Genomic DNA, 15,125 nt, shown 5'->3' with positions numbered 1-15,125 from the left:
TGAATTCTCTCAGGGTCCTCCCTACATATTGGATCCCACATGAGCAGGTGGCAAGGTATACCAACCCCACAGTCCTACAGGTAATAAATGATCTAATATCATAGGCAGGCTCGGACTGGCCCACAGGGGTACAGGGGAATCCCCCGGTGGACCCCTGAGTAAGGTGGGCCCCTGGTCTCCTACCCCCTGCACATGTGGCACATAACACATTAGATTTAGTACACTACATACATATATTCAATGTACAGCGCCTCAAACAGCTTATGTTCATATAAAAAACTTGTTAGATTATTTATTACAGGGAGTGCAGAATTATTAGGCAAGTTGTATTTTTGAGGATTAATTTTATTATTGAACAACAACCATGTTCTCAATGAACCCAAAAAACTCATTAATATCAAAGCTGAATATTTTTGGAAGTAGTTTTTAGTTTTAGCTATTTTAGGGGGATATCTGTGTGTGCAGGTGACTATTACTGTGCATAATTATTAGGCAACTTAACAAAAAACAAATATATACCCATTTCAATTATTTATTTTTACCAGTGAAACCAATATAACATCTCAACATTCACAAATATACATTTCTGACATTCAAAAACAAAACAAAAACAAATCAGTGACCAATATAGCCACCTTTCTTTGCAAGGACACTCAAAAGCCTGCCACCCATGGATTCTGTCAGTGTTTTGATCTGTTCACCATCAACATTGCGTGCAGCAGCAACCACAGCCTCCCAGACACTGTTCAGATAGGTGTACTGTTTTCCCTCCTTGTAAATCTCACATTTGATGATGGACCACAGGTTCTCAATGGGGTTCAGATCAGGTGAACAAGGAGGCCATGTCATTAGATTTTCTTCTTTTATACCCTTTCTTGCCAGCCACGCTGTGGAGTACTTGGACGCGTGTGATGGAGCATTGTCCTGCATGAAAATCATGTTTTTCTTGAAGGATGCAGACTTCTTCCTGTACCACTGCTTGAAGAAGGTGTCTTCCAGAAACTGGCAGTAGGACTGGGAGTTGAGCTTGACTCCATCCTCAACCCGAAAAGGCCCCACAAGCTCATCTTTGATGATACCAGCCCAAACCAGTACTCCACCTCCACCTTGCTGGCGTCTGAGTCGGACTGGAGCTCTCTGCCCTTTACCAATCCAGCCACGGGCCCATCCATCTGGCCCATCAAGACTCACTCTCATTTCATCAGTCCATAAAACCTTTGAAAAATCAATCTTGAGATATTTCTAGGCCCAGTCTTGACGTTTCAGCTTGTGTGTCTTGTTCAGTGGTGGTCGTCTTTCAGCCTTTCTTACCTTGGCCATGTCTCTGAGTATTGCACACCTTGTGCTTTTGGGCACTCCAGTGATGTTGCAGCTCTGAAATATGGCCAAACTGGTGGCAAGTGGCATCTTGGCAGCTGCACGCTTGACTTTTCTCAGTTCATGGGCAGTTATCTTGCGCCTTGGTTTTTCCACACGCTTCTTGCGACCCTGTTGACTATTTTGAATGAAACGCTTGATTGTTCGATGATCACGCTTCAGAAGCTTTGCAATTTTAAGAGTGCTGCATCCCTCTGCAAGATATCTCACTATTTTTGATTTTTCTGAGCCTGTCAAGTCCTTCTTTTGACCCATTTTGCCAAAGGAAAGGAAGTTGCCTAATAATTATGCACACCTAATATAGGGTGTTGATGTCATTAGACCACACCCCTTCTCATTACAGAGATGCACATCACCTAATATGCTTAATTGGTAGTAGGCTTTCGAGCCTATACAGCTTGGAGTAAGACAACATGCATAAAGAGGATGATGTGGTCAAAATACTAATTTGCCTAATAATTCTGCACGCAGTGTATATTTGAATGTATCTGTACGGTGGGCCCCCAAAATAAATTTTACTGGTGGGCCCTAGGTATTCCAGCCTGACACTGATCATAGGAATAGCCTGTATGTGTGCTTGTGAAGGTGCTACCCCTTTTGATTGAACTGCAGGCAATGCATTTGCCACACTTGAATGTACCCTTAAGAGCGTTATGAAGGGGAGTGGCTAAGTTGATGCGCTCCTATCTCCGGTGTTGTTGCGGCTGTATGGTCACGTCGGTAACAATGGGCGGAGCTATATCATTTAAATCACTGAGAGTCGGCGGCCGCCTCAAGGGTGCAATAGTGCAGGAAACGCAGCCACTTGCAGAGGTGGCGGGCGCGCATCTATGTTTGTCTGTCTGTATGTTGGAATAGGCTTTAGCTTTAGTAACAAAAGGGCTCCTGATGAGGGTTCTTTCGAACCAGAAACGTGTTGAGCCTGAGCCTGACTTTAGCTAGTTATATCAGACTGAATTAGCATGCGATACTTAGTTACTATGTTTCATTTAAGTTATTAGTGAGGGATACATGTGGTGATACTATTTTTTTTAGTGTCTGTTGTACAGGTGGTGTGGAGTATCTGAGTTAGGCCTCTTGCATACAAAACGTATTTTTTTCCGTTTCCGTTCCGTTTTTTTTTTAGGCTCCGTTTGCGGTCCGTATGCGAAACCATTCACTTCAATGGGTCCACAAAAACAATGGAAGGTACTCCGTATGCATTCCGTTTCCGTATTTCCGTTCAAAGATAGAACATGTCCTATTATTGCCCGCAAATCACGTTCCGTGGATCCATTCAAGTCAATGGTTCCGCAAAAAAAACGGAATGCATCCGGAATGCATCCGGAATGCATCCGTTATGTCTTCCGGATTCGTTCCGTTTTGGGCGGAACCATCTATTGAAAATTTTATGCCCATCCCAATTTTTTTATGTACTTACTGTCTAAACATTATTGTATACTTCCGTTTCAGTTTGCGATCCGCAAAAAACGGATCACAAACGGAAAAACGGAACTGCAAAACGGAACAGAAGCGTAATGGAAACGGAAACACTACTGAAACAAAAAACTGGAAAAACGGATGTTTAAAATGGACCGCAAAACCATACGGTCGTGTGCAAGTGTGCAAGAGGCCTTACACTGAGTGTTAGAGCAGTCTTAGGCCTCTTTCACACGGCCGTTTTTTTTTCCCGTTTACTGGCCGTTTTTTGCGGTCCGTATACGGTCCATATACGGAGCCATTGATTTCAATGGGTCCGCAAAAAAAACGGAATGTACTCCGTATGCATTCCGTTTCCGTTTTTCCGTTTTTCCGTTCCGTTTTAACATAGAACATGTCCTATATTTGGCCGCAAATCACGTTCCGTGGCTCCATTAAAGTCTATGGGTCCGCAAAAAAACGGAATGCATACGGAAGTGCATCCGTATGTCTTCCGTATCCGTTCCGTTTTTTGCTGATCCATCTATTGAAAATGTTATGCCCAGCCCAATTTTTTCTATGAAATAACTGTATACTGTATTTGCCATACGGAAAAACGGAACGGAAAAACGGAACGGAAATGGAAACACAACGGAAACAAAAAACGGAACAACGGATCCGTTTAAAACGGATCGCAAAACACTGAAAAAGCCATACGGTCGTGTGCAATAGGCCTTAACCAGGAATACATAATCATCCTCCACCGGGACCCTCACGAATGATATTGACACTGAACGAGGACAGTATCAGGGGGCTGCCCTTGTTTAGGTGTGCTATACATACTGCTGACCTGTTGTACCCCTTGGAACTAGAAGTAGGGGCAATCCTATATACAGGGGTTGCATTATCAAGCATGCAGGTACAATATATACGGTATCTTTTAATTAAAAGGGATTAGTGTTAAATTAGTAAGAGTGTTTCCTACCCAGTTTTAACATTACATTATAATAAAGCTTTTTTGTTTCGTTTTTAGCGTCCTTGAGTTATTTTTTAAATGGCATCTTTTTATTGCATTTTTTCCCAATGTTTGGCTTTTTTTAAATCACTGTGACCAGAAATATAGTGCAGCCCAGTGCTTGTTTGTGAGTTTTTTTGTTTTTGCATTTATGGGTCAGTGGTGTTTCTTTCCCAAAACTCAGCATGTTCTGGGTGTGATAAACAAAATGCCACAAAAAAAACATGTGCCATTGGAGGATGCACTTGCATTATGATGAGGTGTAAAGTACAGTAAGTATAATGTATATTCTGACAGTAGATGATAGCTCAGCCAAAGTGTAAAAATTAAAAAATTCCAGCAATCAGGCCACTGTTAAAATTCCAGCGTTTATGGCATCATCTTAAAATCCATTAGCCGACCGGAGAGCAAAACGGTCTACGTGTTTCGACATAAAGTCTTAATCAAGGGATGTCTTGTAACATGAATGTTAAATAGAGGAGAAAACAAAAACGAGCGGCACTAACCGATTGTAGGCAGGTAACTTTATTCCATGGCAGGAGGGGGGTCTTGTAACATGAATATGTAACATAAATATTCATTTTCTGCCAAAGACTAGTGTTGAGCGCAAATATTCTAATCGCAAATTTTTATCGGCACTTCTAGAATTTGCGAAGATATAGAATATAGTGCTATATATTCGTAATCGCGAATATTCTAGATTTCTTTTTTTCATCAGTACCCTCCCTTCTTGCTTGTGGGCCAATGAGAAGGCTGCAATCTCTTTGTCAGCGCTTAGTAACATCCCTAGCAACCAATATGAAAGTTGCCTACCCCTTACTATATAGGAACCTCCCCAGCAGCCATTTTCTGCTGTTATTTGCAGTTCTGAGAAGAGAGAGCAGTGTCATTGCTGTGCCCTGTGCTTTCATCTGGATCCTATTTCTTATCCAATTGCATTAGATAGTTAGTTAGCTCATATACAGTCAAGTCCATAAATATTGGGACATGGACACAATTCTAACATTTTTGGCTCCATACACCACCACAATGGATTTGAAATAAAACAAACAAGCTTTAACTGCAGACTGTCAGCTTTAATTTGAGGGAATTACAACAGTTTGCATATGTGCCTCCCACTTGTTAAGGGACCAAAAGTAATGGGACATAATAATAATCATAAATCAAACTTTCACTTTTTAATACTTGGTTGCAAATCCTTTGCAGTCAATTACAGCCTGAAGTCTGGAGCGCATAGACATCACCAGACGCTGGGTTTCTTCCCTGGTGAAGCTATGCCAGGCCTCTACTGCAACTGTCTTCAGTTCCTGCTTGTTCTTGGGGCATTTTCCCTTCAATTTTGTCTTCAGCAAGTGAAATGCATGCTCAATCGGATTCAGGTCAGGTGATTGACTTGGCATTGCATAACATTTCACTTATTTCCCTTAAAAAACTCTTTGGTTGCTTTTGCAGTATGCTTTGGGTCATTGTCCATCTGCACTGTGAAGAGCCGTCCAATGAGTTCTGAAGCATTTGGCTGAATATGAGCAGATAATATTGCCCGAAACACTTCAGAATTCATCCTGCTGCTTTTGTCAGCCGTCACATCATCAATAAATACAAGAGAAGCAGTTCCATTGGCAGACATACATGCCCACGCCATGACACTACCACCACCATGCTTCACTGATGAGGTGGTATGCTTAGGATCATGAGCAGTTCCTTTCCTTCTCCATACTCTTCTCTTCCCATCACTCTGGTACAAGTTGATCTTGGTCTCATCTGTCCGTAGGATGTTGTTCCAGAACTGTGAAGGCTTTTTTAGATGTCTTTTGGCAAACTCTAATCTGGCCTTCCTGTTTTTGAGGCTCACCAATGGTTTCCATCTTGTGGTGAACTCTCTGTATTCACTCTGGTGAAGTCTTCTCTTGATTGTTGACTTTGACACACATATACCTACCTCCTGGAGAGTGTTCTTGATCTGGCCAACTGTTGTGAAGGGCATTTTCTTCACCAGGGAAAGAATTCTTCGGTCATCCACGACAGTTGTTTTCCGTGGTCTTCCGGGTCTTTTGGTGTTGCTGAGCTCACAGGTGCATTCCTTCTTTTTAAGAATGTTCCAAACAGTTGTTTTGGCCAGGCCTAATGTGTTTGCTATCTCTTTGATGGGTTTGTTGTGTTTTTTCAGCCTAATGATGGTTTGCTTCACTGATAGTGACAGCTCTTTGGATCTCATCTTGAGAGTTGACAGCAACAGATTCCAAATGCAAATAGCCCACTTGGAATGAACTCTGGACCTTTTATCTGCTCATTGTAATTGGGATAATGAGGTAATAACACACACCTGGCCATGGAACAGCTGAGAAGCCAATTGTCCCATTACTTTTGGTCCCTTAACAAGTGGGAGGCACAGATGCAAACTGTTGTAATTCCTGCACCGTTCACCTAATTTGGATGTAAATTCCCTCAAATTAAAGCTGACAGTCTGCAGGTAAAGCACATCTTGTTTGTTTTATTTCAAATCCATTGTGGTGGTGTATAGAGCCAAAAATGCTAGAATTGTGTCAATGTCCCAATATTTATGGACCTGACTGTATATAATACAGATAGTTAGTGGGAGATAGTCAGTGTAGGTTAGATCCTGATATAGTGTAGCTGATAGGTTCTAGTGCAGGGGCTTCTTCTAGCAGCTCGAAAAATGTAGCAAAAGTGAGACACGCCTGTATTGCGCGCGCAATACGCGCAAATTACATTGTCGATTTTCGCAATCGAGAAAATAATGACTGATGATCACAAATTCTAGAACTTGCGAATTTATAGCGAATATTAGACTAAAAATTTGCAAAATACAGTGAAAACGAATATTGCCTATGCTGCTCATCACTACCAAAGACATCCCTTTTCTTGACATTAAACACTCTTTTTTTTTTTTTCTATTATAGGAAACATACTAGCAGCAATACTGTGCTGCCAACTCCTTCTTGCCATCCCAAACATGTGATTAATGGGATTCCTTTTGGGGAGACCATTAGAATCCAGCGAAACTGTTCTGAAGACTCGTTTTTTGAACAAGAAAGTCTTGCACTAGAGTAGATTTAGATCTAGGGGGTATAGTGAACATATTCTCAAACAGGCCAGAGAGAAAGTCAGCTGAATCGACAGACAAAGGCTACATGCACACGACCGTATGTGTTTTGCGATCTGCTAATTGCGGATCCGCAAAGAAAAAAACGGATGACATCCGTATGCCATTCATTTTTTTTTTTGCGGATTCATTGTAACAATGCCTAAAACGGACAAGAATAGTACATTTTTTTTGCGGGGCTACGGAACGGACATACTGATGCGGACAGCACACCGTGTGCTGTCCGCATTTTTTGCGGACCCATTGAAATGAATGGGTCCGTGTCCTATCAGCAAAAAAAAAGGAACGGACACGGAAACAAACAACGTTCGTGTGCATGTAGCCAAACTTTGATAAATCATAATTATAACGCCAAAGTAAATGTTAATGAAAATTTTAAACAATAAAAATAATGAACAAAATTAAATAAAACAAAATAAAGTGAGAGTCGTGACATCATATAGTCGGCAGTTTAAGAAAGGGCAAGGTATTATGAAAAAATATCTCCCTGTCTTGTATCAAGATGATAGTTTGCGGAATATTCTGACCTCAGGGATTAACATTGTCAGTCAAAAAGCCCCCACCCTAGCTTCTATGTTATCTCCTTGCTTATTTTTGGAGAAGTCACATGCTACTAAGGCCTCATGCACATGACCGTTGTGTGTTTTGTGGTCAGCAAATTGCGGATTCGCAAAACACGATGGCGATTTGCAGAACGGCGCGGACAGCCATTAATATAATTGCCTATTCTTGTCCGCAAAACGGACAAGAATAGGACAGGTTATATTTTTTTTGCGGACCACGGAACGGAGTCATACTCAATTCGTAGGGTGTACTTCCAACAGCCTCAAGATGAGATTTAGGAAACATCTCTCTGATGTCTCAAACACCAAATTGGTAAATATTTCCATGTTATCCAGACATTTCAGAGATGTCCACAAGGGGGACGTTACTGATCTGAATGTCACGGGGATTAAGAAAATTCAAAGACCAGTTCGAGGGGGTGATACCAGCAGGTTACTTTTTAATAGGGAGTCATTCTGAATTTTTGTCCTTAAATAGCAGAGTCCCCAACGGCATGAATAGTAGATATGATTTAATTTTTGAATATTAATATAGTTCCTGCAATGCTGGGTTATGTTAAATTTGATTTATTTTATCGTTTGTACAAAAGAATTTTGTGTCCCAATTTCTCCACAATACTTACTCCCATGTTGTGATTAATTAGCAACACTTGTTGAGGGGAGGGGGATTGTGGAGTACTGATTTTAAACCAGTGTGTAAACGTACTATGGTCGTGATTAAGACCTTATGTCGAAACACGTAGACCGTTTTTCTCTCCGGTTGGCTAATGGATTTTAAGATGATGCAATAAACGCTGGAATTTTCACAGTGGCCTGATTGCTGGAATTTTCGCAGTTTTGCACTTTGGCTGGATTGTTCCCTAAGCCGGGGTTTCCGTGCACGGCCGTGGCATGTAAGGGTGAGCTGAAGTTATTTATTTGTTTGCTCCCGTGCCCATGAGGTGTAGAGAGTTCCAGCACCTGAAACTCCCCAAGGCAAAATGGCACTCTTTATTGGCATATTAGGGTAACGACATGTGAAGTCTCTGCTCTTTCTCTACTGTTTGGGCAGAAGTGGAGTGGAGCTCATATATACACAGCATGACATGGATGACATGGATGACATGGAGATCAGGCTTTGGGATTTTATTCAACGTACTGTAGATAAAACTTTGAAAAAATGTTTGATAGTGGCTGATCGGCATTGCTCTTACCTTTGCAATTTTTGCCTCATCTTTCTTCTTAGCATTTTGCAATGCCTCCAGGTGGTGTCTTGCACTGTCATAATCCACCAGTTTTCTCCCACGCTTAGCTATTCTTTCCTGTACAGGTAAAAATACAGTGTAGTAAGTACCAGAATGTACTGTAGCTGTTGCTGACCATTTTTAGTCCTGTTAAAACCTATAATAGATCTAGTTAAAACTGAAGTCTCATGCCTGTATACTCCATTTACTTACTGTCTGGGTGAATTGTGAACAGTAATTTCATTGTACCTCCAGTGAAAAATAAAAATTTGATCTCCTCCTAGTTCCCTAGCAGGTTGCTGTAACCTTATCTGACATGTTAGGATCAATTCACATTGTGTCTGGTATACTATTTCTTTTAACTGCATAGAAAAGCATTAACTATGCTTTTCCTTACTATTAAAAAAGGTATACGGATGTTGCATGAATGAGACCCTATGGATATGTTTGGCGTATGTACTGGGAGCTTTCCCAGCACATATGCCAAACTGACACTGAGTTTAATACTTGAGTTGTCTTTTATGTTTTTTTTTATTCCATCACAGAAGCAGAAAAAAAAGAGAGAGCTGCTTTTGTCACATTAAGAACCCCACCAGTGCCCCACAGACCCCAATGATCTATGAAGTGGTCTGAGCGGTTCTGTCATAGTGTCTTTTATTTTTCTTGAAAAATATTGCTGCATGCTGTGCTATTTTGTCTAGCAAATATGACAGAATCTGCGACACATGCTTTGAAAGAGCTTCCAATGAAGATGTGAGCGTATTCAAAGTTCCTACACACTGCTTCAGTCAGTGCAGAGGCTGCTGTAATCACAGGACTTTATTAAGTAGCAAGTTCCCTCTAGAGATATATCAAGCATGTGAAGGAGAATGTGACTCCAGAAACATAAGCAATCTGTGTCCTCTCTATGGCATGTTTAGAAAGCATTTTACTGTCTCCTGGAAGCAAGTGCAGCAAGCCTCTGAGGAGCAAGGCATGGGAGTGGTAGTGGCCCTGATGATAATGTGTCGCTCCCCAGAGTCGGTGCAGTGAAGAAGGGACACCCTATGTTGCCTCAGGGCACTCCCTCTAGCCGTGGACTCCCTGTCTGTTGGTAGTTCGGGGCAGCCCATAGTTTTAATGTCCATGTGGGTGCTAGGCAGGGCACATGATGGAAATGCAATGGCCTATGTGTTGTGTCAAGAGCGTTTAGAGATCAGGCCAGATTCAACTTAAGAAAAGTCTGTCTTTACTGTTTGCAGGACAGAAGTTGAAGTACATCCAGCAAATCTCTTTACACAGTGCAAAGTCTTCCCAGATCTTCCAGCATGAGCTAAGCAGATGAGAACAGCATTGGCCCTCGGATTACTCTGGCTAAAAAAAATCTGCTACACGGATATTTGGCTAATGGCTCTGTTTTGGCAAACATGGCTGTAGTGTTCACTATTCTGGGGTGCATAGGATTCTTAACTTGTTTCCCCTTTGCAGCAGCATGGTCTGGAATGCTTTAAACCTGTTTACCTTGCTGTTTCTCACTATCTCTCGCTGTAGCCATGCAAATCATCTTCCTCTAGCTCTCTCTTGCTTTTATCTCCTTGAGCTAGTGGAGGTGCCAGAGGCACAAGGGCTTGGGAGCTGGAGAATTCAGAAGAGGAGCACTTTTCCCTCTCCCTCTCTACAGCTACTCTGACTGGAATATTCTGGGGGTGAGGCCCACACCCTAAGCTGCAGAGAGAACTGGATCGGGATTGTTAGTTATGGCCACACCTAGCTCCTGCATGAACATACTGGATGTAAGTTGCATTACATCAAAGTCACAGACCTGTGCAAGACCAGACCAGAGAGGGCCCCTGTGCAAGACCAGCTAAGGGGCCCCTTGCTCTAAAACCGCTCACTATCGAGCCCCTCAATGCCTCTCAAGCCATCCACAGATGCCTGAAAATGAAATTTCTTAGCTCAGTCCATTACATACAGTCTAACAGGCAGCAGAAAGTAACTTTTAAGATGACGGTGGCCCCCCTACCTCCTGGGCCCCTGTGCAGCTGCACAGGTTGTACATATGGTATGTCCACCCCTGCATTACATTATGATTGCAAAACATTACAACAGTACAAACCCAGTCCTGGGATACTGCACATTGCAGTATATAATGAACGTGTTTTTTTTTTTTTTAAATTAAACCTGGCACTAAAACCTCTACATGAGTTTAGAAGCTTGAGGAGGTACACTGTGTGTTCATCAGCAAGGATAGAGGGCACTCTGTGTGAGTGCTTCTTTCTCCTCATGTTAGCAATCGGAGGTGGTCTCAACACTGTCACCCCTACCGATTAAAATTTCGATTTGTCAATTCTGTGATTTCAGTGTGGCGTATTCTCTACTTAAATGTATTCCCTTCTTGAATTTATGAGTTTTCATAATTAAATTACCGCATATTTAAACAATTCAGCAACCAGTAATTTTTTTATTCAATATTATATCACCTTCATGTCGAAGAACTGAGACATGTAATTCTCCATGATGTGGACGGCCTGGTCAGCTAATTTCTCCTCATAATCACTCCAGAGAAGGTCATTGTTCTAAAAAGAAATCATAAAAGCTCAGTATACATGAAAGCAAAATGATTCACACATAGTCTGATTAGTAGATAATATACAATAGACAATTTGCTTTCACATGGTTAGTATTGGGTTGATATTTTTCATCGGTAATTAAGTCAAAACCAGGAGTCGGTCCAAAACAAAACAGAGGCATGAAGCTTTCCATTATACTTTCACTTCAGGTTTTGGCTTACAAATACTGATGCAAAATATTCAACAAATACTCATTGTGTAAAAGTGGCCTAGCCCCTTAAGGACTGGGCGAAAACCCATTTTAGTTTTTTTTGTCTTTTATGCCCTGCCTTCCCGGAGCAATAACTTTTTATTTTTCCTTTCACACAGACAAGGGCTTGTTATTTTTGCAGAACAAGTTGTACTTTCTAATGGCACTATCTTATATTGCAAGTGATGTAGTAGGAAACTGGAAAAAAAATTCCAAGTGGGGTGGAATTGGAAAAAAACGCAATTCTACCATAGTTTTATGGATTTCCTTTTTATGGCGTTCCTTATGCAGTACAACTGACCTATTACCTTCATTTTACAGATCAGTACGATTACAGCAATACCACAATTATATAGTTTTCCTTGCGTAAAGTGCATAAATTGATAACATTTTGGATTGTGTATGACTTTTTGATAAATTTTTGTTAATTGTTTTGGAAAGTAAAGTAACGAAAATGGTGAATCGTCAATTTTGAATTCTTTCCTGTTACAGCTTCACCGTAAGAGATAAGTTCATTTATATTTTAATAGTTCTGGCATTTTGGGATGTAAAAATGTCTATGATTAGGGATAAGCGAACCCATGGAACCTGACCCCAAACTCCATTGAAGTCAATGGGGACCCGACATTTAGTTTATTATTTTCTGTTTTAACATGGTTATATCGGAAAATAATAGCATTCTTAAAACAGAATGCAAAACTATATGGCCATTTAGGGGTTAAAAAAACTAAATCAACTCACCTCATCCACTTGATCACGCTGCAGCAGCTTCTTCTATCTACACTGAACAGAACCTGAAGAAGCTAGATGCGAAACGAATGTCGGGGGTTTATGATCACTGGTCGGTATTATTTTTATGTTACTCACTACTGGTATGCTTTGATCACTTTGTTATTGTTTTATATTTTCCTGATCTTTTGTACCATTGAAAACAGTATGTTTTGCACTATGCACTTTACTAAGTTGTATGAGACATATTAGGTTCAGGATATCGCTATTATTATTATTATTGTTATTACTTGCATCCCAGTAGTTTATGATATATACATGCGGACAGTGTGTTTTTTATGTGTACTTGACCGCCACTGTGTCCAACTATATTGTATATACTTTTATGTATTTGAACTAATAAAATTTACATTTTTATATTGGGGTAGCACTCTATGTTGTGTCTCTCTATAGGCGTTATAGTTGTTATTCTATATACAGAGTGCATTAAATTTGTTGGAGCCCTATACTTTATTGGGATTACTGAACAGGACCTGCCAAAGGACCTGCGATATGCGTGATGACGTCACCACGTGGGATAGAGCAGTGACGTCATTGCGCACATCACAGGTCCTTTGGCAGATCCTGTTCAGTGAAGATAGAAGAAGCTGCTGCAGTGCGATCAGGTGGATGAGGCGAGTTCTTTTTTTTTTTTTTTATACCTAAATGGCCATATTGTTTTGCATTCTGTCTGTCATGGATCAGCGGGTGTGAACCCACTGTGCCACCCACTGCCTATACTCTGGAGGGGCGTGTCTAAGCAACTACCTGGTTTTCACTAGAGCCTCAGATGGTGAGGATAGACTTGAGCCATTAGGGTAGTTGCCAGGGGCTACTCCAGAGTAATCCCTGAGTTAGTGGCAGCTGATCCAGGTGGACCAGGAGATACCTAGGTATGTACCAGAAGTACACGCGTTGTCAGGCAGGCAGAGTCGTTACCCGGAGCAACAGTGCAGTACCAAAGGATGAGGCAGAGGCGTAGTCAGACAGGCAAAAAAAGGTCAGGGCAGGCGGCACAGGTACAGGTCAGGCAATCCGGATTGGCACCAGGAGAGTCAAGGCAAGCAGGCAGGGATCAGACAATAGGCAGAGTCCAGGAACGAAGTATAGATAAGGAGCACACAAGAGTATCAGGAACCAGCAAACTCAAAGACCTTGACACTAAAGCATCTGGGAAGTCGCCTGAGCCACTTAAATACCTGCAGGAGAGCCAGGGTTGGTCAGCGCACACAGCCCACACAGCCCAGGGAGTGATGCGCTCCACCCTTAGAGCAGTGTAACACAAAAGCAGCCAAACTCATGCTGTGTCCAGGGCTGAGTGGAAGCTGTGGAGCGGAATCCTCAAAAGCAATACCACCTAAAGAAACAGAGCCCAGGACCGCGGCGAAATGGGAAGCACCGACAGCAGTGAAATGGGAAGCACCGACCACAGGTCACCGCTGAGCGTGGCGCCCAGGACCGCGGCGATAAGCGATGTTACAGTACCCCCCCTTACGCCCCCTTTTCTTGAGTCCAAATCAGGACAAGAACCTCTTTATCAGGTCCGGAACATGAATATTCTCCTCCGGCTCCGAAGCCCTTCCAATCCACCAGGTACTAGGTTTTCTTACCACGTTTCCTGAAGTCCAAGATGTCCTTGACCTCGAATGTCTCTTCTGAGTCTTCAGACACCGGAGTCGCCATAGACAAAGCTGTAGAGAAGCGGTTAAGGACTACCGGTTTGAGCAAGGATACATGGAAAGCATTGGGGACACAATGCCGTAACTTATAGGTCACTTCATTGATCTTCTTCAACTCTACGAATGGTCCCAGGAACCTAGGGGCAAACTTGAAACTAGGAACCCTTAAACAGATGTTTCTGGAGGAGAGCCATACCTTATCTCCCGGTGAGAACTGAGGCGGTTTTCTTCTTTTCCTGTCCGCATACGTCTTTATGCGGGTCACTGCTTTATTGATGCAAATCTTGGTGTCCTGCCAGATCTTCAAAAAATCCCTAAAAGAGGAATCTGCCGCTGGTACCCCAGAAGATATAGGAACAGGGAGAGGAGTACGAGGATGCTGTCCAAAAACGACAAAGAAAGGAGATGATCCCGTAGACTCACTAGTATGGTTATTGTAGGAGAACTCTTCCCAAGGTAACAATTGTACCCAGTTGTCGTGTTGAGCTGAAACAAAATGCTGAAGGTAATTCTCCAATATCTGATTGACCTGTTCAACTTGCCCGTTGGTTTGGGGGTGATAACCGGAGGAGAAGTCCAGGTCAACTTCTAGCAGTTGGAAGTCAGAAGTATGTTTCACGAATAGTTTAGCAAGCTCCACAGCCGAGGGCAATCCAGTCAAAGGAATGAAGTGCACCATCTTGGAGAAGCGGTCCACGACCACCCAAATCATGGTACATCCGGCCGAAGAGGGCAGATCTGTAATAAAGTCCATGGCAATGTGTTGCCATGGAGCATCAGGAACAGGTAGCGGTAACAACAGACCAGGCGGTGTGCTCCTGGAGATTTTATTTTGAGCACAGACGGTGCAGGCAGAGATATAATCACGCACATCCTTGGATAATGTGTGCCACCAGTAGTGGCGAGACACCGGTTCTGTGGTCTTGCAAATACCTGGGTGACCGGCCAGTTTGGAGTTGTGGCCCCACGTTAGGATACGTTTACTTTTGGCAGATGGCACGAATGTTCTCCCGGGAGGAATGTCTCTTACTAGGACAGGAGCCACTGTGATCAAGCGAGCAGGATCTACAATTAATTGGGGCTCCTCCTGCTGGTCTGCGAAATCAAATGACCTTGACAGAGCATCCGCCTTGATGTTTTTCTCAGCCTGGCGAAAGTGCAACTCAAAATTAAAACGAG

The 15,125-nt window shown here is 42.3% G+C and overlaps 1 protein-coding gene across 1 annotated transcript in view; it reads right to left on the bottom strand.

Moving 5' to 3' along the window:
* Positions 1–15,125, bottom strand: part of BIN2 (bridging integrator 2) — a 52,414-nt gene that overhangs the window by 20,005 nt on the left and 17,284 nt on the right. The window contains exons 5-6 of the mRNA XM_040425916.1: positions 11,160–11,255; positions 8,671–8,778 (exon numbers count right to left, since the gene is read on the bottom strand). Coding sequence (XP_040281850.1) covers positions 8,671–8,778; positions 11,160–11,255 — 204 coding nt within the window. The remainder of the gene's footprint in view (positions 1–8,670; positions 8,779–11,159; positions 11,256–15,125) is intronic.

The sequence above is a fragment of the Bufo bufo genome, chromosome 3, assembly GCF_905171765.1.
Source record: "Bufo bufo chromosome 3, aBufBuf1.1, whole genome shotgun sequence".
Lineage (NCBI taxonomy): Eukaryota > Metazoa > Chordata > Amphibia > Anura > Bufonidae > Bufo > Bufo bufo.
The sequence above is the reverse complement of the archived record's forward strand: the minus strand, read 5'-3'. Positions and strand labels throughout refer to the sequence as shown.